Raw genomic sequence first — 27583 nt, 5'->3', positions numbered from 1 at the left:
AGCGCATCCTGATGCAGAGATGCTGCAGTGGCTTGGGGCGCGCACACACTTACGCACCCTCGCCCGCTGCCGCTGCGCCAGGACAGCCAGTGGCTAAGGCCGGCGGGGCCAAGCAGCCGCGAGGCTGGCGGCAGGGTCTGCTCACCGGGTGGCAGCAGCGTTGCCCCAGCCAACACCCTTCCCGCACTCCAGGTAGGTGCCTATCGTTTTTTTGTGTGTTTCAGACCAGGGGCTTCCCCGGTGCTGTTCCAGGAGGGGCTCAGAGCTTAGCCCTTATAAATGTCTTGCTTGAAACTTGGGAGGGAACAGGAACACGCAGACTAAGTCCGGGTTGACCTTTCACCCCAGCCCCATAGTGGCCACCCCTCAGGCTCTTCCCCATCCTGTCTAAGGGGGTGGCATTCTGCAAGGCCTGATTTACCTGGCCCAGGAAACTGGCCCCCAGGAGGGTCCAGAAATCTGAGCAGGCAGTGGCAACTGCCTGCCAAGAGGGCAGGGACCCCTGGGCCTGCCCTGGACCCCAGCCAATGCCAAGCAGCTTTGTAAGGCCAGGCCCTAGCCTGTCCCTAGAAGTCCCTACATGGGGACTTCCAAATTTGAGGTCATATGGGGGGCTGCTTCCGGCAGATGACCCCTTTCCAAAGTCTTGGTTCTGCTGGACCAGAGAGGCTCTGGAAAAGAGGAGAGAGCACAAGGCAAGTCTGGACAAAGGCTGGCTGTCCAGGAGCTGGGACTTGGGAGAGAAACTGAGGCAAGTCATATCCCAAGGGTGAGGCTGGAATCTAGCCTGCAGTTCCTTTTCCCTCCTCCCTCCTCAACCTCATCTTCTTCCCAGATCCCTCCCCCTCAGCCTCACTGGTGGGAGGGAAGGATTTGCTCAAAGTTTGGCTTTCCAGGGGATTCTAAAGAGAGGGGCAACCCCTCTGCTAGCCCCATGGTTTATGTAATGGGCTGCAGGAGAGAAGCCACACCTGCCAGGACTGTCTGTAAGACTCTAAGACCACCTCTAAGACTGGCTGTAGCACTCAGGGGCAAGGGACTAAGATGAGGCTGTACCTGTAGGGCAGTGTTTTGGTACTGCACAGGCAGCCCGGACCCCGAAACTCTGCACCCCATTCCTGACCCCAGGAGATAGGGAGTTGAGCTTTCTTCCTGCCTGCAGGGTTAAGCTGCCAAAGTTGTTAGTACGTTTGTAATTAGTGTGACCAGCACTGAGTGGTTGTGCATGCAATGACCTCAGCCTTGGGCAGGGATGGGTTTGAACACGGTTCCCTTCTGCGAAGGAGGCAGGAGAAGGTACTGTCCACATAGCCTGGTCCTGAGCTCATACAGGCAGCTGATTCAGGCATCCTCTCAGATGTCCCATCATCTGCTTAGCTCTGAGATGATCTACCTGTCCTAGGTCCCGTTCAAAGGGACCAGACGCATCACTAAATAGCAAGGGCAGCAAAGTGTGGGCCACCTGTGGGAGGGGCCAGTGCACCTGAGGCTCCAGGGGTGAGGCAGAGAACTGGTCTGGAGGTTAAAACAGGTGTCATGTTTCCGGGCTGCCTCCGAGTCAGAAGCATTCAGCTCCTCCCAGGGGCCCCACCAGCTAACTCTGGAGAGCCAGGCTCAGGCAGAATCACTAGTGCTTCAACCACAAGGTCAAAGTTCTTCCTACTCTCCTGTGGGAGATCTCAGCCAATTTAGAGGCCAGCAGGAGATGAGACAGACAAGGAGGCTCCTAAGCTGACGGCATCAAAGACACTCAAGGTCCATACTGCCCTTGTCCGGATGAAGTGAGGGGTTTGGGAAGAGAGGCCTGCTGCCTAGGGAGGCGGGGCCACTGAAGGGACCGCTCTCTGACCTTCCTCAGTCTCCACCAGGCCACATCATTCCCCCTATCTCCTACCCCAGAAGTCCACAGGCCCTCAGTCTAACCCCAGACTCTATCCCTAGTGACCCTCTGCTGGGCACCTCCACTTTCTGCCAGTTTGAGTGGAGACACAGTGTATTGACTCTGAGTACCTGTGATCCACTGGACAGTTGTGTGTCTTACCTTGGCCTGATTTCAGCTCTCTCCTAAGGCATGCATACATGGCCAGGATGTGTATGAGCCAGCTTCTACGCTGATACTATCAGCCACGCATTCAGGAGCGCTGGAAGAGAGCAGAGTCCCTCTGCCAGAAAGTTTTTCCAGCCAAATAACGGTGGGGAAACATATTACAAAGCCGATCTGTAAGATGGGTTTGGGCAGTATTAGTATTTTTGGAGATTCTTCTGTGTGGTACTAGAGCATCAGGGAAGCCATGGTTTATTGACACAGAGAGAAGAACCAGAGCAAAGAACACGCTGCTGAAGTATGAGGGACTTGGATCAGTCAGCAGATACTTCTGAGAAGGAAATAGAGCCATAGGGCAATCTCCAGTCACATGACTGTTAAAATGGCTGCAGAGCTGGGGTCAGTGTCAGGTTCAAGACGTGAGACAGTCATGCCTAGAGGCACAAGTTAAGCTGGGTGACAGGTACATTTCTTCCAGCCTCGGGTCATCCTCTTTCAAATGGCAAATGATGACATCCTGGCATTTCTGGTTCTTCAGGAGGACCGCCGACTCTGATCTAGACTGAAATCCCCAGGGATGTTGCTAACATAGGGCATTCATGGGGCAGATTTCACCCTCCTGGAACAAAGTTCCTTTTGTGGTTTAATGAGTCCGTGTTTCTTTGTCTACTAAGTGAGGTGCAACCAAAAACAAAAGTGTGTATCCCAAGCCTGAGTGTCATCCATCCTACGACACACTAGGATATACCTCAACATCCATCCCAGCCATATGGCCCCCTTCTAAACTGCAGAAGTCAACCCCTGCCCTGCTCACAGGCACCCATCTTGATGTGAAACCATAAGGTCTCCTCCAAAGGCAGCCCATATCATCTCAACATCTGTCAATCCCTAGGACTTTGAGGTCCCCTCATGCACAGGCTCCTGCTCCCACCAGCTTGCAGAAAGCTGTCTGGGCGCTGGAGGGTGGGGTGAGAAGAAGAAGGAGTCTCCTCTCAGTGAAGGGCGTGGCATGCAGAAATTGCCTGCTAATGCATGAGGTCCTCTTCTTCCACATTTGATCCTTTAGAAACAAGTTGAAACAACTATTCATGCTCCTCCAGTTTCAGTGAGGATCTTTCTGAGGACTGGAGATAAAGAGCAGCAGAAAGAAGCTGTATTGTATTTTTTAAAAAAAAGTGTGGTGTGTGAGGTCCTTCTCCCAAGGCCTTTGCTTGCTGCCCCACACTACACAGAGTGGGGAGACTGACTGGACCCCAGTCTTCACACTTCCTTCCCGAAAGACCTAAGTCATCCCACCCCCACCCACCCCATCCCTCTGGGCTTCTTAACTCTGAAGAGTAGACTCCAAGTTAAGAGCCCCTAGACTCCAGCCTGCAGACCAAGGGCCAGACTCCCCCACTTGGTGTTGAAAGTTCAGACAGCCCCCTGAGCTGGGAATTACAGTATCTCCAAGGGGCTTATTGTCTGCATTGATGCCTCAGGAACTGGCTGCAAACACACAAGTCGTGCATGCTGGGGAAAGAGAGAACTGAGAACTTCCACCCCCTCTCGCTTGGAGCTGAAGATCCCTATCCCATCCACGCCTCCCTAAGCGTCTCTCTACTTCAGGCCCTTGCCCTGCCCAATGGTGCCTGGCCTGGCACCCTGAGTGCCCCAGCAGCCCCCGCCCCTCTGCTCAGAGCCCCATCCTCCCAGCAGGCTGTGGTGCCTGAGACCCTCCTGGACTTTGATGGTCCTGCCATATAGTGATTCCCATCCTAAGAAGATGACAGGTGTTGAGCCCAGACTCCCTCTGCCCTAGTTAGGAGTTGGGCACATGAGAGAAAAATCACTGAGAGTTGCCATGGGCACACCCAGGCCACCATGTTTCCTGAACATGCGGTTTGGGTACAAGTCTGCCAGTGGGCTATCATTGTGCCATAGTCTGGGGTGATTGTGGGGTCTGCCTCATTACATCACCCCTATGGAATGGGAGGAACAAGCTCTGTCTTTACCATTAGCTTAAGACTTTGTCAGCAAGCCTGACTCATACAGGTGCAGCGTGTGTAGATATTCAGGGGACAGGGGGAGCTTGGCTATAAGATCCGATTCCTCCCAAGCATTGGCAGCAGCCCAGGTATGGCTGTGACCTCACCATCATCCCTTGAGGTGACCCTTCTTGATCCCATTTTACAGAGGAGAAACTGAGGTGCAAGGGTTTAGTACTGAAGGTAGTAACTTAGGTTATAGTAGTTAGGAATGCTAGATCTCACTGGCTCAGTAACCTGCTCTATAACCTGGGAGACATGCTACAAGGCAGAGGCCGAGGTGAGCATACGAGAGGCCCGTGCACTACCTTAAAGGTTGACCCTAGATCTCTCTGTCTTCTGCTGTGGTCCAAGCCCTCCCTTTCCACCACATCCTATTCACGACTACCACACCCTTTAATCTCTGGTCTCCTTGACTGGAGAAGGAAAGAGCGGGGGCCTGAGCTGGACATCTCAAGAAGCAGCAAAATGCTGTTGAGTTAGTACTTTTTTTGTTGTTGTGTTTGGTTTTTTTGTCTGACTCCATAGAGACCCTTAGCCAAGAAACCCTGTCGTGTGCTGGAGTCTAGCTTATAGTCTACTGTCCCCAAGCTGTCCCCCCTCTCGCTCTTTGTTTCCTGAACTGGAAGCTTCTAGTGTTCCTGAAGCTCTCAGTGGCCTATTCTGCCATGGCCCTCACAGAACCACCAGCCCCTCGATGATGACAGCCTGTGCCGGACTGTGACAGCCTGTGCCTGCACCCCTGCATCAGGGCAGCTGGCCTGGGCAAGGCTTGGCTGGCTCAGAGCTGGCAAGGCTAATCTGGGTCTGGCAGAACTCCACTCCAGCCTCACTCCGACCAAAAAGGTCCTCTCCATCCTGGGCCTTCTAGAACATGTCATATGGGGCTGGGAGATGACTCATCTCTGAACTCGGAAGCACATCTCGTGGCTACTCTCAGCTGGCCAGGGAGTGTCTCAGTTCCTGCCTCCCGTGTGCTCAGCACAATGCCTGGCTCATGGTCACTGAACACTGTAGTGGGGTTGGATGTGGTAGCACATTCCTGTGACCTCAGCTGGAACAAGAGGCTTGTGAGTTCAAGGCATAGAAAAGACCTTGCCTCCCATCGCCGTCACACGTGTACATGTGTGTGCTTGTGTGTGTGCACACACATGCATGCATGCATGCATGCATGCATGATAATGGGAACGAATGCAAGGCAGTGTGGATGTTGGCTGCCTTATCTTCAGGGAGGCAGTAAGCTCCAACCTTTACTCCAGACTTGTGTGTGAGTTCTTACTAGTTTATTCAGAGCAACGGGGCTCACTATATATCCGATAACACTAACTTAGCGGCCACTGTGTCCCAGGAGAAACCCCACATCCTCCTGATCCAGACATATCTTTAAGGCTACCGGTCTTGGTCCCTAGAGGGCGCCCAGGGCATTTAGACCAGACTGATGACTGATAAAAAGCCCAGATTAAACTAAAGTTTAAGGGAGGCAGTGGGATTGGATTATCCATAATCTACAGTCTTCACCAGAAAGACAATACAGAATCTTGGCCACTGCATGGCTGAGGCGACCCCTGTGACTTCATCTCTGCCTTGCTCTGGTGTATGCAGATAAATACCCACAGCCCGGCCTCCTCCCAGGCCAGCCCCTTGTGCCTGAGCTGAGCTCTGGCCCAGATGGCTGGCAAAGGGCAAGAGTACATGATGGGCAGCTTCCCCGTGCCAGGCGCGAGTTCACGATTCTCCAGTCACAGGGATGTTCACATTCCTCAACAAAGGAGCATCCTGGGAAAGTCAAGAGCAGGAAGTGGATACCAGAGGAGATGGAGGCAGAAGGGGGGCATCTAGAGCCATCCTCTCCCTTTCTCCCTACAGTAGACTGACAGAGGTCCAGATGACTCCGGGGCTTCACAGCCACTGATAACCAGTACAGGGGACACCACACGCAGTCATCAGTCATTGATGACCAGTACAGAGAACACTGCAGGCAGCCAGTGATGACCAGTACAGAGGACACTACAGGAAGCCAGTGATGACCAGTACAGGGGACACTGCAGGCAGCCATTGATGACCAGTACAGGGAACACTGCAGGCAGCCATTGATGACCAATACAGGGGACACTGCAGGCAGCCAGTGATGACCAGTACAGAGGACACTACAGGCAGCCAGTGATGACCAGTACAGGGGACACTACAGGCAGCCAGTGATGACCAATACAGGGGACACTGCAGGCAGCCATTGATAACCAGTACAGGGGACACTACATGTAGCCACAGAACCATTCTGTAGTGCTCACATCATCCCCATTTTACTGATGGGAAAATTGAGACTCCACATCAGGGGAATAACTTGCCTAAGCCCATAGAGCTGTAAAGAGGTGACGTCGGGGGCTAGTGAGACGAGGCTTGGTTAAGAGTATGGACTGCTCTTGGGGGCTTGAGCTAGGTTCCCAGCATCCAGCTCCAGGGGTCTGACACCTCTTCCAGCATTTGTGGGCACCTATACTCACATGCGCATACCCACACAAGTACACACAATTAAAAATAAAACCAATTTTACAAGGGGAAAAAGGAGATGCTTCTGCTCTTGACCCCCACCCCTGCTTCTTGAGTTTTCTGGGCATCCCTGCTGACTCCCCGATGAGCCCAGGGCACTCTTCCTCCTGACTTTTGGCAGCTGGAAGCAGGAAATAAAGGTGAGAAGCCAGGTGGAGGAGGGCTGGGATTTTTTTCTGTGAGGCACATCCCGAGGTCTCATTCATCTCTAGTCTTCCTTCTCGGCCCACGGGGAAGGGGTCCTGACTGCTCTCTCAGGAAGCATGAGAGCCTGAGTTGAAGGACCTGAAAGACAGCGATTTCACCAGGGACGCAGATGCAGACAGCAGGGCTCCACAGCCAGTAGTGGGGAAAGCCTTGCCCTGGACCTTCTGCAGGCAGGAGGGAGGGCAGGCTGGGAGAATCTGCAGCCAGGTGCCCTGGTCCTATGACAGCTCTGAGAGGGAGGAATGGGCTGTGGTGACCAGACTAATCTCAATAACTAGAAGGTAGCTCCTGGGAGTTCTTGTCCCCCAGAAATCAGGAATTCTTCCTGAGGAGGAATAGAGAGAAAGGTGACCCCCTTCCCTGTCCTTGCCTCCATCACATGAGGCCCTCACCTCCCCAGCCATTGCCCTGCTCTCTATGACCGGCCCAGTCTCTGCTATCCCAGTGTAAGATGGAAGCTGGGCTGTTAACCGGTGGGTGTGCTGGGAGTAGGGCTGATAGGACCAAGGTCAAAGAATCTTGGTGCTGCATCTGGGCAGAGCTAAGTCATAAAACTTCCCTTTGAGAAAATGAGTCCTGGTTCAGAGACTGTGCAGCCCCCACCCAGGCGACTGTGGGAAAAGAGCAGAGAGAGTTGCCCTGGTCCCCAAGTACCACAGGAAGATGTTCTTGGCTCCCTTTCCAGGCACACACCCCACTCTCTCAGGGCTCCTCTGACACAGAGGGATCACGATTGCCGGCAAACAGGCAGGTGGGTCCTGCCTTCCAATTAGTTCTGCTTCCACTTCCTGGTTGGCTCCTGCTGGATGGAGGGAGAGGCACCGGGCAGACCAGACTCCCGGGGGAGGTGAGGGGCGGGGGCAACAGGAGGTACTCAGCCCTGGAAGCCCTCCTTGATAATAGCCAAGCCCCTCCTCTGGGACCTGAGGAAGATGAGCGCTTGTGCTTCCACAGTCACTCACCAGATGTGTTTGCAGCTGGGAGGGGTGCCATGGCTTAAAGCTCTTATCCTCTGTCTCCTTAGGTGCCTCTCTGTCTCCAGTTGATTCTTCTGGAGCTGGGCTTTGGTTCCTGCCCTCTGGACTCTGCCTGAAACACCCACCATGGGAACACACAGCAGGAAAAAGTCATGCTCGCTGCTGCTGGTGCTGGCTACAGTGGCCCTGGCCTCCTCTCCAGGTAAGAGTGCCTGATTCTATGGTTAAGTCATTACTACCACTTAGGCGGCAATTCCTCTGCATTGCTGAGGCCATTTTCTTGCTGAATTATTCCCGTCTGTGAATCTTACCTGACCTGTGGAGTCGGGAGGAGAGGAAATGGATCCTGGTTATGTTGAAGATGAAGAAAAATGGCCCCGAGAAGCTGGATAGCTTATCCTGTGTCAGAAAGTGCATGTGGCAAAGCCAGATCTCCATGCCAACCATTGGAGCTGTGGCCTCTAGAACGACACTGCCTAGTGTGGTAGGCATCGCCAAGTGTCACCCCTGAGCTAACATGTGATTTAAATGAAAATGATGCCTTCGGCTGTACTTGCCTCATGGCCAGTGCTCAGTGGACACCCCAGGCCATAGGACACCTCCAATATATCCAGATGTTTTTCCCTGAAGAATGCACCAGGGTCCCGGACCCAAGGGGTTAACAGGTACTTCATAGAATCCTGAGAGACTTTCTTGAGGCAACCTGGATGGGAGGGGCAGAAAGGGACAGATGAGTCCGAGCAGAGTTGCTGACAGAGGGTCCCATCTCCATGGTAATCTCCGTACTCAGATCAGAGATGAGAAACAGCTGGCAGAGGGCAGAGACGGGAGCAAGCAGAGCTAGAGAGTTTGTGCCCAGGAGCTGGGTGTCGCCAGGGCTTGTGCTGAGGGGCCAGCTGGCTACTGTTTGGCTGGGCCTGAACCCCAAACTCAGATCAACAGGAGTTTCTTTTTTCCCAAGAACTCCATGGGAGAAGGAGCACTCATCCCGCAGTCCTGTAGTCTAGACCCTACCCTGGAGTTTTGTCCACAACCCTCCAAGACACAGCCGTGCCTTCTAGATCTTTGTCTAGGCTGGCATGCTCAGAAGCTCTCACTGGGTCCCTGCTGCTCTGATTCGCCCTGCACCCAGCTTAATGGGGGTGCTGAGGAGTTGGGCTCACTCCAAGACCCCGGGGCCTAGTTATCTGCCCCAGGGTCCTCCAGACTGGGGTAACTAAAAGCAAGAGGTGTGAGCACCGCTCAGGCTACCCTGATCTAAACAGGTCAGAAGGCAGTTGCCAAAGGGCCAGGACCCGGGCTGCTGTCTCCCATGTGTGACCCAGTCCTCCATCTACTCTTATCTGAGACTTGGAAAGTGTGTCTCTGTTCTTGGCTTGCTCACCTGATCCTAGAGTAGAGCTCTGAACCACTCACAGCCCAGGGCAAAGAGAGGTGTGGCATCTTGTTTCATACAGCATCTCTCTGGCTCCTTCCTCCCACTGCAACATGTTTGATGTCTTCTCTGGGGAAAACAGTAAATGGGGGCAAAGGTGCTTTGCCCAGGACTTTGTGTCCGTGCGTGGTCACTTGTGGGATGGGCTATACGGGTATGTCCGTAGCTCTGGAGGGAAGTGTGGGCCATGTGACATTGTCTGTTCACCAGGGGCTGATGGAGTCTGGGTGTGAGTGAGGTGCATCCTGTACCCTGATACCCTCCACTGCAACCCCTTTCAAAAGCATTTTGTTTTTCATTCCTGGAACTTCTGATGTCAGGTCTCTGGGGTGGAACCAGGGCCTCAGATGGTTCCAAAACCTGAAGTCAGAAATCATGGTCACTGTGGTTAAAAATGCTGGCTGCAAAATGAGGCTGGATGAGGCAGATCTCCCCCTTTGCTTTGAGGTGGGGCAAGTTGTTACACCTTCCTAAGTCTCAGTCTTTGTTGGTGAGATGAGAATCATCCCCCTTCTTAGAATTCAGAGTGTGGCATCAGGTGACAGTGAGCAGTTGGATCCACAGCACTATTCTTATTGTAGCTAAATTATTACCAGTGAGTAGAGCTACTTGTGAATATGTAACATACATATGGAATGAGCAAACAGGGCTGAGTTCCTGGAAGCTTCTATTGTATAAGGTGGTTCCCAGCAGCCGGCCACCGCCGCTGTCTCCACATCCTTCCGTTTCCTCCCTCTGGCCCTCCCTCTCCCCTCTCTGCAGGTGGTCCCAGCTGGGACAGGGTCCCCATCTTCCGCCTTCATCATTAACTCTGGATTAAGCTGGGCTTTCCAGGGGGAGATGATGCAGTTGCTGTCACACACCACCTCGGAGGCCTCGGGGCAGCGGCAAAGGAGAGTGACAAGCACTTGGTGTGGGGTGGGGGTGGGCAGCACGGACAGGACTCAGGGGAGGCCTTCCATAGACCACTCTGGAAGTCTACCCCATTCCTCAGACAGAGGGCTGCTTGACAGATGTCCCCACTCCCAAGAGGCCAGAGCTGAGCCTCAGCTGCAGCAGAGGGACCATGCTTGGAAGAGGGCTGGCAGCTGGATGTGCCCAGAAAGAAGCCACTAATTGGTTAATGGAGTTCCCTCCTCCCATCCCCCCACCTGACAAGGAGGGTCTGAAATCAGCTGCATGAGAGATAGGAGCCAATTAAGGGGCCCAGCTCCCATCTGATCCCACAGTGGCAGAGCCCCCACTGTGCTGATGCAGGTGCGAAGTACTGTCCAGCCCTCTGCCTGCTGACCCTGTTCTGGCAAGATGGGACAATGGCATATGCAGAGCAAGGTGGTGACTGAGATTGGGCTGGCAGATGTGAACCCCGTTTGCTAAGCAACCCTACCTGCCTGATTGGCTGTGTGGCCCATCGGGCCTTTTTTTCCCCTGAGATGTGACACAGTTTATAAAGTTGTCCCCACTTGACCTGCTACCACACACCCAACATCCAGCCTTCCATCTCCCCTGATCCCCGTCCCCAGTTGGGTCTAATAGCTGGTGGTTGAGCTTGCTCGCTGTGCCCAGGCCCTCCTTATTTCCTCCTGCCATGGACCTGGGAAGTGAAGTCTTCCTCTTTGCATGGGCAGACACCAGATCAATACCTGGGGGAGGGGGCTAGAACTTGCCCAAGGAGGCCAAGCCCAGCCTCCAAATGAGCCCTTTTCCCTGGATATTCTTCCCTAAGAGAGCACTGGACTCTAGAAACACACACCCTTCTCTGCATTTCCTGCTGGTGATTTCCCATGTGCCACACCTTTGTGAGGTTCTCTGAGAGTCTCACAGTCTTGTCCCGAACGCTCTCTGTGATGTGGCCCCCCGTGCTGTCTGCTCGTGGTTTCCTTCCCTATATTGCAAAGTCCTTCAAGGCAAGGGGCATGTGTCTGATTTTTCACAGCCCAGTGCCAGGTATAGAGCAAATGCTCACTGTGTGACCGTAGGTAGGTGACGGACAATGCACACATGGATTGATGGGACTTTCCCAGCCTTTTTAAATTCATTAAAATTAAATTTTGGTTTCTAAGTCACCTTCCAGATCCTCAGTAGCCACGAATGGCCACCCACTGGACAATGCAGAAAGTGAGGCATCCCCTCTAAGTTCTGCTGGACAACATGCTCTTAACATTGGACTTGGACCATCTCACACCTTGAGCCTCTGGTGGTATCTCCTATTTGCAGGATGGAGTTTTGGCCAGGGAACCCCAGCTACCTTTGGACCTGTTTTCGAAGACCAGCCTGTAGGCTTGCTGTTCCCAGAGGAATCCACAGAGGATCAGGTGACACTGGCATGCCGTGCCCGAGCTAGCCCTCCAGCCACCTATAGGTGAGCCATGGATGCTGGGAAGCCCCGGGTAGCCATACGGGTTCTCCTCACATCAGCCCTACATGTTCAGGCCTGAGGTCCCACCCCAACATCACTCCTCCCTGCTGCAGGTGGAAGATGAATGGCACTATTATGAACCTGGAACCCGGTTCCCGTTACCAGCTGATGGGGGGCAACCTGGTCATCATGAGCCCCACCAAGGCACAGGATGCTGGTGTCTACCAGTGCCTAGCCTCAAACCCAGTGGGCACTGTCGTCAGCAAGGAGGCGGTCCTCCGCTTCGGCTGTGAGATCCGTGGGAGCCAAGATGTTGGGTGTGGGTAGATGGGGCCAGGGAAAGGTGCCCAGGAAGGACAGGTGGCAGCCCCAGGCTTTCCTGCCCACAAATGGCATGGTAGAAACTGCTTCTTCCCCATGGAGGAGGAGCTGGGGAGCCCCAAGCTCGAAGACAGTGCCTGAGCCCTGCTCTCCTTCTCCAGTTCTGCAGGAATTCTCCAAGGAAGAGAGAGACCCGGTGAAAACCCACGAGGGCTGGGGGGTGATGCTGCCCTGTAACCCACCTGCCCACTACCCAGGTAAGTGGGGCTCCTGGGCCACAGCGGGTGGGGGGGCTGCACCAGAAAGGACATTTAGATGCTGGGGAGAGGAAAGACAGGACAGGAGATGATAAGTCTCGTGCTCCCAGTACCTGTGGACAGAGCTGAAGCCATCTCTTCCTTTTACATGTCTCCTCAGACCCTGTTTAGAGCTACAAGCTCTCCTGAGCAGGCAGAACATTCAGCATGTCAGGGTCCTGCCCCCAGCACACCCTAGTCTCCTCAAAACTCCCTTCCTTTCTAGGTTTGTCCTACCGCTGGCTCCTCAATGAGTTCCCCAACTTCATCCCAACGGATGGGCGTCACTTCGTGTCCCAGACCACAGGAAACCTCTACATTGCTCGGACCAATGCCTCAGACCTAGGCAACTACTCTTGTCTGGCCACCAGCCACATGGACTTCTCCACCAAGAGTGTCTTCAGCAAGTTCGCGCAGCTCAACCTGGCGGCTGAAGGTCAGGACCGTGGGCTGTGAGGCCTGGCTGAGAGAGGCAGTAGGCTTTGGGACTTCCCTTGAGCCCAAGAAGAACAGCTCAGAGGGCCTGGGCCCCTGCTGTCAGAGACCCAAGCACCGGTTGGGTAGCTGATCTTCCTGGGGTGCCCTGCCCAGGCCCCCAGGGGAAAGGGAATGTTTACAAATTCCAAACATTTGTGTTTGGAGATTTGTGGTCTTTGGAAGGACCTCCCTGGAGTCCTTTGTGTGTGATTTCCATGTCTCTCTCCCCAGATCCCCGACTCTTTGCTCCCAGCATCAAAGCCAGGTTCCCCCCAGAGACCTATGCACTGGTTGGGCAGCAGGTCACCCTGGAGTGCTTTGCCTTTGGGAAGTAAGTACCATAGGAAGGACAAGAGTGCCCTGGGACTGCGCAGAGTTTCGTTTCAAAGCCCCTCAGGAGCAGGAGGGATCCCGGGATGAGAGAGGGCAAAGTCAGCAGGCTAGCAGGGTGCTGGTCACACAACAGGCATCACCCAGCACCAAAAGAAATCAGTTCTGCCAGGAGGACATTACATACGAGGGCTTCATAGGCATGAGTGAATCCTGGTCCTCCTGACAGTAATGCAGCCCAAGGCAGTTTGAGGAGCACCCAGGGCTAGAGGCAGGAAGCACCGTGTGCAAACCCCATCCTGCTGGTTCAAAGCCCCCGTTTCACTGCTTGCTGACTCAGAGACCTCTGGCAAATGACCTAACATCTCAATCTGGGCTCCCTGACTGGTGGGTGGTCATGGTAACAGTGCCCGCCCTGTAAGATGGTTACAAAGATTAGACAAGTTAATGGATGCCAGGCCCTGAGAATGACGCTTGGCATTTACAAGTGCCGCATGAATGTTACATTAGGTCTTTTAAAAATTACCACGGAAAGCCTCTCTCTTGCTTTCCCAGAAAAAGGATCCATGAGAGCAGGGCTCCTTGGCCATGTGGGAAATGATTGTGCCTCCAGAAAACGTGTAAGGAACATTTGGCGGGGCAATATGTTATGGCTCCTTAGACCCCTTTAGTATACAAATTACTAATAAAATGTCTTGGGAAAGTGGGGCGATAGGAAAGGGGACCAATAAAGACTCCGGTCATAGGCCACTGTTGACTACTGTGGTGTGAGAGCAAGCTGGCTTCAGAGTACAGACCACACAGAAAATCAGCTGCACTGGCTTCCTGGCTGTGGCTGGGAACAAGGGCCTCCGATAGGGGCGTCCTCTTCTTGGCTCTTCCTTGAGGATGTTCCTAGTCTTGTTTGTGCCCTCTTTCCCTCTGTCTCCTCCCGAACAAGTCCCCGTCACCTTGCCCAGCTCTTCAGGAGGGCCCGTGAGTGTGAGTGTAGGCTCTGGGGACACATGAGGCGCGTACCCAGCTCAGCTCACCCCCTCTGGCTCTTTCTCCCCTGTCAGCCCTGTTCCCAGGATCAAGTGGCGTAAAGTGGACGGTTCTTTGTCCCCGCAGTGGGCCACAGCAGAGCCCACCCTGCAGATCCCCGGCGTGAGCTTTGAAGATGAGGGTACCTATGAATGTGAGGCAGAGAATTCTAAGGGCCGTGACACCGTCCAGGGACGCATCATTGTGCAGGGTACAGAGCTGGGGACACCTCCCTTCTCTTTGAGGAAACAGCATGAAAAATCAAGAGACTGGAAGGCCTCGCCCTTGCCAGGGCTACTAAGCATAGTGGGAGAGGCCATTGCAGAGCTCAGCAGGGGCATACAAAAAGCACACGTCTTTCAAGAGATTTAGTTGCTAAAGCAGTCACTGGCACAACCATAGAGTGCCAGCTTTCTTCTGCCCCCCCACGTCTTTGTCTCTCCATCCCAGAATACCAACAGCACCATCTGCTGTCGCTTACAAATACTGCAGCCTTCCAATTCCCTATTTAATGAGCCTAAGGCTCCTCTCAGCCAGTCCAGGTTTTTTCTCTCTTACTTCCCCACAGCTCAGCCTGAGTGGCTCAAGGTGATCTCAGACACAGAAGCCGACATTGGTTCCAACCTGCATTGGGCCTGTGCAGCAGCAGGCAAGCCTCGGCCCATGGTGCGCTGGCTGAGAAATGGGGAGCCTCTGGCCTCCCAGGTAAGAAACCGGGGCTCCCTCCCACACGACCACCCTCTTCTGCTTGCCTGGCCCTCTTACTGGCTGGGCCAACCAGGAGGTCTTGGGATGTTTTGTTGCTTCTTCCCATCTCAGAGTCACGTGGCCACAGGTGGGTCACCTGTGCACAGAGATCTGGGATCCCCCCAAACGGGGGCATGATCCTAAGTCTGGCTCCTGGAAGGCCTAAGATACTAGGGAGGTCTGCGCTCATGAACCCCCGACCAGATGCTGGCCTACAGCCTCTGCACCACCCCTCCTGTCCCTTTTGTCCCCCAACAGTCCTGATCTCCCTGCTCTGCCTTGGTTCTTCTGCACAGAACCGAGTGGAGGTCTTGGCTGGGGACCTGCGATTCTCTAAGCTGAGCCTGGAGGACTCGGGCATGTACCAGTGTGTGGCGGAAAACAAACATGGCACTATCTATGCCAGCGCCGAGCTGGCTGTGCAAGGTAAAGGAGTAGTCCTGGGACCTGCAGGTTGTGCTGGGTGGTGTGAGCCTTTGCTTCTCCAAACACACGCTTGCATGTATACATCTGAACACACACACACACACACAGTTTCCTTTGGTTTTTCAGTAGCCCCTGAGTAGCACCAGTTTGAAGACACTAGACTGAGTTATCCAAGGACATGGCTAGACAAAACGTGCTCGCCGCAGTGAGTGGTGATTTAACCTAGCTCTTTCAGCTCTGTGGCCTGTGGCACCCAGTTCTCTGCCTCAGCTTCCAGATTTCAGAAATGTTTCCTGCTAGTGGTGGTGGTGCACACCTTTAATCCCAGCACTTGGGAGGCTGAGGCAGCTGGATCTTTGTGAGTTCAAGGTCAGCCTGGTCCACAGAGCGAGGTCCTGGACAGCCAGGGCTGTTACACAGAGAAACACTGTCTCGCAAAACAAAACAAAGAAATGCTTTGCACTGCCCTTGACCACTGCTTTAGGGGAACTGAGACGCAAAGGGCTAACTGTGAAAGGCCTGACCTTTGTTTGACAGGGGCCGAGGAACGTGAGCCCCTTGAGCTTGCTACGCAGGCTTTTTCTGCTGTAAGATGGACATGAGGATCCTTTATTAAGTTTTCAATAGGCTCAACAAGACCTTTTTAAAATTTTATTTGTATAAATGCTAATATTTGTATGTGTATCACATGCCCATAGAAGTCAGAACAAAGTGTTGATTCTCCTGGAACGGGAGTTATACATGGTTGTGAGCCACCACTGGTTCACTGAACTTAGGTCCTCTGCGAGAGCAACCATGCTCTTAACCACTGAGCCAACTCTTCAGTCCCAAGACTCATTCTTTCTTTCATTTATTCAACATCTCCTGAGAAATGAACAAAAAATATCACTCTCTGGTATCAAATACTGTCCAATCCAATTGAGGGAGAGGAATAAGTAAATGTGAGGTTCATGCAGATAACTCTAAGAATGTGGTATAAGGAAATCCAGCAGAGCCGTGGTCCTGAGGTGAGCCAGTGAGATGGGCGGTCAGGAAAGACTCTCTGAGGAAGCCACGTTTGGACGTGACCTGAAGGAGCCAGCCTTGGAAAGATCTGGAGAAGCACAAAGATCCTGAAGCAAGAAAGACTTGGCAAAGTCAGAGGATTAGAAAGGAAAGCTGAGGGTCGGGGTGGGAGTGTGGGGAGTGCGGGGGGCTGGAGCCATGGCTCCACAGGACGCTGGCTGCTCTTGCAGAAGACCCAGGTTCTATTACAAGCACCCACATGGTGGCTCACAACTTTCTGTAATTCAAGTTCCAGAGAATCTGATAACCCTCCTCAGGCCTCCTCAGGAGGATGTTGCATAGACATGCATGCAGGCAAAACACCCGTACACATAAAAGAAAGATAAATAGATCTTTCAAAGGAAAAGGAAAAAAACTGAAAGCAAGACAGACAGTTGGAGCACGTGTGGAGGGAGAGAGTGGAGAGAGATGTGACGGTGCAGGGGTGGACTCGCGCTCTAGAGACACTGCCGCCACTTGAGAGGCTGGTCTCCAGTGGCACTTCACAGTCCTTAGCACATGGCCAGGTGACATCTTAATGGGTGGGGGGCTGTGGCTATCACAGGGTAAGTATGTACGTAGCCTCTCTCCTACAGCCCTGGCCCCCGACTTCAGGCAGAACCCTGTGAGACGGCTGATCCCCGCTGCTCGCGGGGGAGAAGTCAGCATCCCCTGCCAGCCGCGCGCAGCCCCAAAGGCTACCGTGCTTTGGAGCAAGGGCACTGAGATTTTGGGGAACAGTTCCAGGTAGGTTCTGTGTGCCACAGCTGAGACACCCCTTCCCACGGCCACGGTGTACCTATCCCTGGGGTGACTAGATCTTCTGTGTCCTTGCTGCAGAGTGACTGTAACCTCAGATGGCACCTTGATTATCAGAAACATCAGTCGATCGGATGAAGGCAAATACACCTGCTTTGCTGAGAATTTCATGGGCAAAGCTAACAGTACTGGGATCCTGTCTGTGCGTGGTAAGGACCATGGTCTGTTCATGGCAATTGGTCCATTGCCAGGGTGCTCTTCTGCCAGCCATCTGCTCCTGGCTCCGTATACTTCTGCTTCCAAGGCTACCTCAGAACTCAGTTTCTCTTGGGACCACCTTTGACCAGTCTCCAGAAACTGGTTGCTTATGAATTTTCTTCTTGGGGTACAGGGCAGGGCCTCTCCCCTGCCTGGGGCCTTTCCATCCTTTTACACCAAAGAGCCTTATTTTGTTGTTGCTATTTTGCTTTGTAGATGCAACCAAGATCACTCTAGCGCCTTCGAGTGCTGACATCAACGTGGGTGATAACCTGACCCTCCAGTGCCATGCCTCCCATGACCCCACCATGGACCTCACCTTCACCTGGACCCTGGATGACTTTCCCATTGACTTTGATAAGCCTGGAAGTCACTACCGGAGGGCCAGTGTGGTAAGGCCAGAGGTCTCATAACTCTCTCTTCTTCCAGATAAGACAGGGGACCTGTTGTATCCTCAGTCATCACCACCTTCAAGCCCTCGAAAATTCTCCCTAATGCCTGAGGCAGCGCCCAGCAAGCCCATCCTGGGACTGACAGCCACCGTTCCTAAATCCCCCCAATGCCTATTCTTCTGAGTTAGAATCAGCTTTAGCATTATGAGTGACCCAGGAGTCCTCTCTGCTACTGTCCCTCTTCCCTGGTATAAATGTCATCACTAACTTGGCCCATGCAGGCTGTCTTATGTGTCACACTTTATTGTTCAGTGGTACCAAGTAGCTGATTCTTCCCATTGAACAGATAGGGAAAGTGAGGCACAGCGGGCATACATGCCGTACAGCCAGAGAATCCGGGTTCTATTGATACTAGTCAGGGCTTCCTTCTGACCCATCATACCTTGCTGTTCCCTGTGCACAGAAGGAAACTGTTGGGGACCTGACTATCCTGAATGCCCAGCTACGCCACGGAGGGAAGTACATGTGCATGGCCCAGACAGTGGTGGATGGTGCATCCAAGGAGGCCACAGTCCTGGTCCGAGGTGATGGAATCAGCTACCCCAGTTCCCCGAGAGGGTCTAGGCTGCTTCAGTCTCCCCACCTCCCGTCCCTCCCTGAAAGCTGGCAGAAGCCACAGAGATGGACACATCTGTTTAGTTCTGTGGTTCTTCGTGGATCCTAAATGAATAGAATGTTTCTTCTGAAGCCATACTCAAGAAAGAAAATGTCCTCTAAATGCCCCCAAGACTCTACCGAGTCCAGGAGTTCCAGATTTGGTGCTGGGAAATTTATATATCCCCTTATGGACAGTCTGTGACCCTCTAAGCCTGAGACATGTCCCTACCCACCATTCTCCTCTGTCCCTAACCTCTGGCTTCCCACCCAATATTTTTTGCCATCTGGTGTTCCATCTAGATATTGAGCCAGGCCGAGCTGGGTACAGAGAAAACCCACTCACATTGGGAGCCGTCCACATCTGACCCAGTGTACTCTGCTTCTCGGTACAGGTCCCCCAGGTCCCCCAGGAGGTGTGGTAGTGAGAGACATCGGAGACACCACTGTCCAGGTTAGCTGGAGTCGTGGCTTTGACAATCACAGCCCCATTGCCAAGTATACGCTGCAAGCTCGCACTCCTCCTGCTGGGAAGTGGAAGCAGGTTCGGACCAGTAAGTGTGAGGCCCCACCTGGAGCAGTTTCGATAAATCCCCCACTGGGTGCACAGCAGGAGACGGAGCAGAGGGTCAAGAGCTGAGCCCAAGGCTTCAAAGAGAATCAAGTTTTGTTCTCTATCTCCAGGGAGCACCTAGGCAGGCGGGAAGTAGTCATAACCAGTGGGAAGGTAAGGAGAGGGTGAAGGAGGCACTTGGTCTGTGCCCTTGATGCCTTCAAAGGATCATTGCTGGAGATGCCGGCATGCTCAACATATGCGGAATGAGGGGCACACAGCATTAGCAAAGGCCCTGAGGCATCCGAGCTCAGCAGCTTTTCAGTCAGAGTGATTGAAAGCTTAGCATGTGGTAGTACCAGGATGAGGACAGAATATGAAGGTCACACAGGCCCAGAACCTGCCCTCATCCCGGCAACAAATGGGTGCTAGCCACTGACCCCTGGGGCCTTGCAGATCCTGTGAACATCGAGGGCAATGCCGAGACTGCCCAGGTATTGGGTCTCATGCCTTGGATGGACTACGAGTTTCGGGTTTCAGCTAGCAACATCTTGGGCACCGGGGAGCCCAGCGGGCCGTCCAGCCGAATCCGGACCAAGGAAGCAGGTAAGTGTCTGGAAGCGCTCAGCAGAGGGTGCCCTAGCAGAGCTGGAATGAAGTCCCAATCTGCTCACCAGTCCTGGGCTCTGAAGTGAAGTTAGAGGTTACTGCGTGGACAAACGGCCTGATCCAAACTCCTTTCTGGAAAAAAACACCTGCCTGCGGCAGATCTAGAATCATTGTTTCAGCCAAGTATCTAAAGACAGGAGAACTGATTTGATCAAGGGAAGAAAGGTCACACTGGGAGAGCCTGGTCTTGGACCTAGGACAAGAACCTTGAGCCATTTTTAAAGGTTTACACAAACTGCAGAAATCAGCTAATGAGGAAGATGTCTGTGAGCACGTGTACACTTGTGTGGGCGTGTCCACACGTGCTGTGGGATTCTAGGGGAGCCATCAGATTCCAGGCCCGTTTTAGCTGGTATCTGTGGAGCGGAAGGGATAAACTGGGATGTCCCATCTAAGATGCTCTCTAGGCACGTGCTGGGAGATGTCCTCGCAAACTGCCCGCTAACATTAACACATCTGTGTTCCTTGGCCCTAACAGTTCCCTCAGTGGCACCATCAGGACTCAGCGGAGGGGGCGGAGCCCCTGGAGAGCTCACTATCAACTGGACTGTAAGTGGGTGGGGACAGAGAAGCAGGCAGGAGTCTTGCCTCTCAGGCGTCATGCTCCTTTTGCTCCCTTTCTAGTTTGTTTCCAAACACAGTGGCAGCAAGCAGAAAGGACCACTGAGTCTCTCTAGGAGGCTGGCGGCTTCCCTCCCTCCCTTCTCCCCTTGCACCCGTAGCCTCTCACGAAACTCTTGAGAAGGCACGAGCATCCCAGGGCCACTCCTCTGGGTGAAGACTGGGCGGAGCCAGATGAATGGGCAGGGCCGCATACCCATGACCCCTGGCCCATACCATGCTCTTGCCCCCAGCCCATGTCACGGGAGTACCAGAATGGAGATGGCTTCGGCTACCTGCTGTCCTTCCGCAGGCAAGGCAGCTCCAGTTGGCAGACTGCCCGGGTGCCCGGTGCTGATGCCCAATACTACGTCTACAGCAATGACAGCATCCATCCCTACACACCCTTTGAGGTCAAGATCCGAAGCTACAATCGCCAGGGGGATGGGCCTGAGAGCCTCACTGCGCTGGTGTACTCAGCAGAGGAAGGTGGGCTGGTGGGCCTGGGAAGGAAAAGGGATGCCCAATGGGAGGAGAAACAAGCCTAGGGTATGCCTGGGGTCCCTGGGATCCCCCAAATCCTAAGCAGATGTAGTCCTAGTCAGGGCAACTCTGTGGGACACTGAGGTGTCTTGGGAACGTATGCCCATTCTTTATTGGTCCCCAGAGCCCAGGGTGGCCCCTGCCAAGGTCTGGGCCAAGGGGACCTCATCCTCAGAGATGAACGTGAGCTGGGAGCCTGTGCAGCAGGACATGAATGGCATTCTCCTGGGGTACGAGGTGAGCACCAACTGGGGCTGAGAAGAGGTAAGGCTGGGCTCTCCAGAGTGGGCGGGAATATCTGCCAGCCTACTAGTCATTCCTCCTGGGATGGTTAATTCCTCAGCAAGAGGATCATTTCCCTACCAGCCACCCACTTCCTCTCTCACCCCATACACTGGACACCTCCCTTGGACTGGACACTCAGTTGAGAACCCACAGATGTAGGGCCTCATAGCCACATGACCTTGCTTTCCCGGTCTGCTGACCTAGAGTGCAGGTTATCAAGCTAGAGTCTACCACAGGACCAGCCTGGGTGGCGGAGAAGCCTGAGGACTGGGTAGCCAAAAGCTTCACTGTACACGTTAACATACCTTGCCTGTTTTAGATCCGCTACTGGAAAGCCGGAGACAAAGAAGCAGCTGCTGATCGCGTGAGGACCGCAGGGCTAGACACTACCGCCCGAGTCACTGGCTTGTACCCCAACACCAAGTATCACGTAACTGTGAGGGCCTACAACCGCGCTGGCACTGGACCAGCCAGCCCTTCAGCCGATGCCATGACCATGAAGCCCCGTGAGTGTCTGGCAGGGTTAAGGAAAGTCATGTGCCATGCGGTAGGGACGTGTAGGGGCTTTGTTTATCTAGTAAACCACTCGCTATTCCTGCCACATGGTCTGCACCAGGCAGGTCAGGGGACCCTACTGAAACATGGAAGTAGAGTCAGGCTTCTGGGGCCTCTTTCCCTTCTTCAACTTCTGTATTTTCATGGTGACAGCTTGCTCTAAGAATTCCTGCTATATGGGCAGGCATCAGAAAGGGGCTGGCTAGTGGGAAGGGGTGGCCATGGAAGCATATGGCAGTGTCTCCCATCTCCCCTCCCCTGGCAGCACCACGACGACCGCCTGGCAACATCTCCTGGACTTTCTCAAGCTCCAGTCTCAGCCTGAAGTGGGACCCTGTGGTACCACTCCGAAACGAATCCACAGTCACTGGCTACAAGGTGAGGCAGGGGCACATGGAGCTGCCATCAGGAAGTAGTCATAGAGAGCTGCAACCCCTAGCAAGAAGGTCTGAGAAACAGGAGCGTGGCATTTGGGGTTAGGAAGCCACGAAACACAGGCGTTCTGGGTAGAGGCTATAAAAACAGGTGCACGGTACAGCGGCTGAAGGGGCAGGGCAGCAATGGGCCGGGAGTCTGAGAGTTTACTGCTTGCATGTTTGCCTTCCACCGATGAGAAGCCTGGCTAGTGGGAAACTGAAGGGGGCAAAAAGGCAAAACCTCAAGAGTCCAGGAAGCCTTACCTGGAAACTTCTGTCCTGCAGATGCTGTATCAGAATGACTTCCACCCAACTCCTACACTCCACCTCACCAACAAGAACTGGATAGAAATCCCAGTGCCTGAAGACATAGGGCACGCCCTGGTACAGATTCGAACCACAGGGCCGGGAGGGGATGGGATCCCAGCAGAAGTCCACATCGTGAGAAATGGAGGTACTGCCCCTCCCCTCCACCCTCTACCCCTCAGTAGCCCTGGTCCCTCAGATACTGGTGAAACGATTGTCTCCAGGAGCCGACTCTACTGTAGACTCCCAAAGAGAAAGGAAAAGGCAGGCAAGAACGAATAGTGCCCATGTCGCTGTCCCGTCCCCACCCCAGAACCACCCCAAGGCACAGAAGGGAGTGTACCTCTTTTATGGAATGCAAGGGGGCTGGGGACCAAGAGCAAAGGCCCCGGCCAGTGCTGTATGTATGGGTAAAGCCAAGAACACCGCTGGTGTTCAGCTCTTCACCTCTGTGTGTTCCTCAAGAGAGCTCTCGGTCCTACTGCGAGGGTGGGGTTGGGGGCAGAGGGCTCCACCCCACAGTTTTCTCTGCTGGTTTCAGGCACAAGCATGATGGTGGAGAATTCTGCAGTCCGTCCCACCCGTCCTGGCCCCTTGCTCTCCGGTGTGGTGATACTGATGCTCACTGGCTTCCAGAAGCTCTGATCTGATCACTGCCTGCCACACCCAAGCTGGACACCCACCCTAGCGGACACAGCTCCCCCTCCGACGCCAAGGTTGTCTAACACTGTGCCTGAGAGTGGTTGGCTTAGACCCAACAGTACCCTTTATGTAGGAGGTAGGGTATCTCTATTCTGCCACAGGATAGAAACCATGCAAGGAATTTTTCTTTGAATCAGGAGGCACTGGGCAGTGACTTTCATGATTAACACTGGGCCCAATGCCTGGACCCCTTGGGGTCCTGGACAGAATGAACAGGCCTTTGGACAGAAGGCATTTGATATACATCTTCAGATCAAGCGGATGGCCCTCTGGGGTCACATGTGGGCACTGCCATCTGAGACAAAGGTTCCAGGCCCAGCAGGAACATAGACAGCAGCAGGCTGAAAACATGGTCTGTAAGTTTCCCTCTCTGGAGCAGAGGGACCTGCCTTCTAGTCCTCGCTGGAGAAGCAGCGCAGCTGGTCCCGGCCTGGTCTTCCATGGCTCCCAGGCAGTCCTTCCTGTTTGGTAGCCAACAACCAGACCCCAGGTTACTGGGGAGAGGAGCTCCAAAGGGTTGAGAGGCTACAGCCCCTGATGGAAAGGGTACCAGCCTGGGGCCAAGGTCTATTCATCACGCAGTGGCACTGCCCTCTCAGCCAGCACTGCCAACCCAACCCTGTCACCCTCCAGACTGGATGACGGAGTGACGGAGCCACTCTAGGTGGCTAGGGGACTAAAGGGCTTGTCTTGCGGTGTTGCCTTGCCCCATTGAGATGCCTCCTTCCTGGCCCCTCCAGGGTATGGGCAGGAGCCCAGCTGAATGCCACTCTTCCCTTCAGCTCTGCCACAGACGTATGCCTGCCTCCACCTCCCATAATTGCAGGCCCTGGAAACCAACCCTCAACACAGCATCCATCCTCCCTCCGTCCTGGGATGGAAAGGCCTCTGAAATGGGCCAGCATTAATGTGGCCATGCCTGCTTCCAGGAGTATCCTCCACCACCTGGCCACAAATGCTCCCTAAGCTGCCTAGATTACTCTCTCAAGTCCCCAGAAGAAAAGGGGGTTAATAAAGGGGGCAGCCTACCTTGAGTTCGGGGTACATTACCAGTGCAGACCAGACTACCAGAACTGAGGAGGCCTTATAACTCAGCTGGCCCACACTCGGTCCTTAACAGATGAGGAAATGGAGGTTCAGAGGGGCTTAGGGACTTCCTATGGTCCCATGACCTGTAAGTGACAAGACTTGGTCAAGCACCAGAGTCTCCTGCCTACCTGTGGGAGGCATCCTCGTCACTAAGGTGGCCGAGGCCTCTGGAGGATGAGCCCTCTGCTTCGAGAGGTCCCGGCTGTGAGAAGATCAGCGTGGATGAGGCAGACTTCTGCTGGGAACTCAGGAAGTGATGCTGGCCGGAAGCTTCTCAGGCCCTCCAAGAGGAGAGGCCAAAGCAAGGACAAGAGTTCCCGAGACCAGGACCCTGCGGCAGCATGGCCAGGAAACCCCGGTGTCCACACCTAGGCCCACAGGAACTGCAGGGCAGGCGTCTCAAGAGGCAGCTGCCCTGTTGCTCCATGGCCCATTTCTGTAGTTTACAGTTAGAGCTCTATTTTGTTATGGGTTTTTAAACTTTACACCTTGCTCTGTTTTCCTGGGCAGGTTTATGTTAGGATTTACCCACCACAATTTTTTAAAGACGTATACTCACACACCTCCTCCCTACTGCCCCCAATCCAACCCCTAGCTAGGGACTGCTTTCCTCGAACTGATCAAATTCCCCTCTCCTGCTCCTGGCACCTCACATACAAGGGTGCTAGGGGCTCAGCCATGTGATCATTCTCCCTCACCAGGACCCCAAAGTTAGTGTAGCATCCTTCTCTACCCTACACTGGCTAAGATTTGGCTCGGGCCTAGCCCTGGAAAGGGGAACAGAAAGAAACCCTCCAAGGTTTATCTATGTCCCACTGCCTTGGGCTGCAGGAGGGATGCTAGAGAAGACAGCCAGTGGCTGGGCACTTAGGATTGTAGAGAAGTGGGTATCTAGAGCGAGCTGGTTTGGTTCTGGACCTAGCTCGGGAGGTGGGAGGAGGCTGCCCCTTTTCTTCTGACAAGGTCCATGAAAAGCAGGCAGGCTGCTGGGAGACCAGAGAAGACTTAGCCTTGGGCAGGCAGAATTTGTTTGGGGGGATGCGGAGCGGTGCCAGCCGTCTGGGGTAGTCTGGGGGCTCCAAGTGGAGTGTTAGTGACAGCGTCACAAGACCAGAGGTGACTCACTTGTAAATAGAAAGACTCTTGTTGAGGAAACTTGGACCCTGACTGGCTTAGAAAAGAGGGCTAGATTAAATGGCTTCTCAGAGACTTCCTGGCCAGGCTTGGGAGGTTGGTGGGCTTGCTCCTGCTGTGGTCATGACTGTTAGGTTCCATCCATGCACATTAAACTACAAGAGATAAAAAGGGACAGCCACAAATAAGTACTCTGCAGATGTCTCTTGAGGGACAGGGAAGTGCTCTCTGTTCTGTCCGTACAAGGGCTCAGGCCACCACTGAGCTATCTGCTCCTTGCCATGTGATGGTGTCTGATGGTGTGGATGAAGAGAGTGGTTCTGCCATCCCGGGTGGCAGGTGACTTCCAACAGCAGGGGAGCAGGGAGGCTATGGGGCTTGGCAAAGGACAGGAGAGGACAAAGCCAAGGGCAGAAATGCCTGAAGGAATGAGGAAGGGGCTTCTTTTGAGTAAGCTCTGAGGAATTCTGAGTGCTCTTGCAGGATCTAGGATGACTGAAGGGGTGGGAGGTGCTGAGTCCTTCTGGAGCTGAGATCTTAAGAATCAAAACGCCTAACACAGGAAAGCCTTAGCGGTGCCATCTGCTATGGTCCCCACAGCTTAACAAAGCCATCAAAGGGACTCATCCACCACAGAGCAGTCCTTACCCACTAGTGCCTTCCCCCATGGGCATTGCCTCTCCGCAGTCCCCAAAGCCATCCTTGCCTGTGCTCTGGCCAAGAGCTCAATGTGGCTAATGAGGTTTTCCTCCCCTCATGCCTTTTCCAGGGGCACCATTCTTTTCCTAGTGTCGAATAGCCAATAGGACTCCTGCATGCCAAGGGACAGCGGTGTGCTCATACCTGTTACTAGTTCAAGTGTGGTGTCCTGTCTCGCTAGCCAAGACCAAACCTGGTGAGGGGTCTCTGGGTAGGATTAAGTGGGACCCTAAAGGATGTCAAGAAGCTCACTGGAAACAGTGCTGGGAGCTGGGAATGGAGTTGTACCATTTGAACCTGTACATATGATCACAGCCTCTGGGAAAGCAGGGCTTTAAAGGAAAACTGTAGAGGAACAAAATAGGCCAGTCAGCTTTGTCCAGGTCCAGGAAGCCCCAGCGGCCTACGGCCTACAGTTTCTTTAGAGGAGACTCCACCTGCCTTGGCACCAGATGCCTCCAAGTCAGCCCCCACTTCAGAGCCTGGACAGCTCTGATCTCAGGGCTTCGCTGGCCCACGGATGATAGTTCCTGTTCAGATGCGACCCCTCCACCCCAGCCCGCTGTTCACTCTTGTAATAGTTATTTATTGACTCTGGTAGCAAGCAGTTCTTAAATAAAGGTGTTTTCTCAACTTGCCCGGGCAGCTGGCAGTGGCTGCGGTCCTCATCACCTCACTAGAGCGTCCTGGGCCTGTTCTGCAACTGGTACATCCGCCTTTCACGTGGCCAACTCTGAGGACGCTGTATACAGTGCAGACCGCTTCCTCTAACTTGGAGGAAGATAGGCCAGGTGGCTGGCGGTTGGGCACCTGAGCAGGTCTCACCTAACATACTTGGGGACAGAGACACTTTCGGGTCCCCTGACAGTACATTTGACATGTTGACTCTCTTGTCCCAAAGGAAGTCCCCTCCATGAAGAGATTAATGACCCCGACTGGTAAGGAGGTGACTGTTGCTTCTGATTAATCAGGGTGGCTCCAAGAGGTGGAACTCCTAGGCTTGACACAGCAGATGGCATTACAGGCGAGCTCCTGCAGGATCACACTCAGGCAGTCCTCGTTCAAACGTCACTGGTGTCAAGTGAGTAGGATGTCATGCTGGGTCCTGAATTGGCAGGGGGCTTGCTGCAGAGAGCACGTGCAGATGCAAGTAGGATCGTACTAAGTTGCCCAGGCTGGCCATGAGCGTCCTGTGTAGCCTAGACTAGCCTTGAACTTGGAATTCTGCCCCAGTCTCCTGAATAGCTAGGATTACAGGAATGTAACCATGTCCAGTTAGAACTAAGTTAGCATCTTTACAAAACCCATCTGAAAGTCTTTTGTTCTCTTCTCTGCTCAATTGCTTCAAATTCGGAGTCAAAATTCAAGAGCCCAAGGCATGCAGAGAAGGCTATGAACCGAGCTATCCTATCCACCTCATGTCTGACTACTGGCCTGCAACAGAATGCAGGGAACGTGTTAATATCTGGTCCTAAGGGGTTTCCATCTACACAGTGTGAAGCAGGACCCTTCAGCGGTGTGTTACAGAGTTTACTGGAACAGAATCCTTCAAGGTCCTCTTTAGAGTGAGCTATCCTTGAATGTTTCCGCAAACTGCCTAGGACTAAATGACATTCCCCAGACCCAGGACTTTATTTTACAAAACAGCTTCCCAAAGGGGAGCTCCCTGGGCCCCCACAAACACCTGTGTCAAAGCTGAGACTGCTTTT

The 27583-nt window shown here is 53.7% G+C and overlaps 1 protein-coding gene across 1 annotated transcript; it reads left to right on the top strand.

Annotated features, from left to right (window-relative positions):
- On the top strand, nucleotides 1–26511 carry Cntn2 (contactin 2). The gene is made up of 23 exons (XM_005348347.3): nucleotides 1–192; nucleotides 7850–8004; nucleotides 11455–11599; nucleotides 11710–11885; nucleotides 12079–12174; nucleotides 12440–12649; nucleotides 12922–13021; nucleotides 14079–14254; nucleotides 14612–14748; nucleotides 15087–15216; nucleotides 16857–17007; nucleotides 17101–17228; nucleotides 17494–17669; nucleotides 18133–18253; nucleotides 18719–18877; nucleotides 19333–19482; nucleotides 20024–20094; nucleotides 20400–20634; nucleotides 20813–20925; nucleotides 21293–21479; nucleotides 21794–21906; nucleotides 22230–22398; nucleotides 22792–26511. Exons 2-23 carry the CDS (start codon nucleotides 7929–7931, stop codon nucleotides 22893–22895), a joined length of 3123 nt encoding a protein of 1040 aa, XP_005348404.1. The 5' UTR covers nucleotides 1–192; nucleotides 7850–7928; the 3' UTR covers nucleotides 22896–26511.
- Nucleotides 26512–27583: the final 1072 nt, after the last annotated feature.

This window comes from Microtus ochrogaster, chromosome 6, assembly GCF_000317375.1.
Source record: "Microtus ochrogaster isolate Prairie Vole_2 chromosome 6, MicOch1.0, whole genome shotgun sequence".
In the NCBI taxonomy this organism is placed as follows: domain Eukaryota; kingdom Metazoa; phylum Chordata; class Mammalia; order Rodentia; family Cricetidae; genus Microtus; species Microtus ochrogaster.
The sequence above is the reverse complement of the archived record's forward strand: the minus strand, read 5'-3'. Positions and strand labels throughout refer to the sequence as shown.

Excerpts from the sequence above, each read along its gene's own strand:
- Cntn2 (XM_005348347.3), top strand. The coding sequence starts at position 7,929 with ATGGGAACACACAGCAGGAAAAAGTCATGCTCGCTGCTGCTGGTGCTG. Across the intron at positions 12,650-12,921 it reads GCTCAACCTGGCGGCTGAAG|ATCCCCGACTCTTTGCTCCC; the intron begins GTCAGGACCGTG and ends CTCTCTCCCCAG. Across the intron at positions 22,399-22,791 it reads CCACATCGTGAGAAATGGAG|GCACAAGCATGATGGTGGAG; the intron begins GTACTGCCCCTC and ends TGCTGGTTTCAG.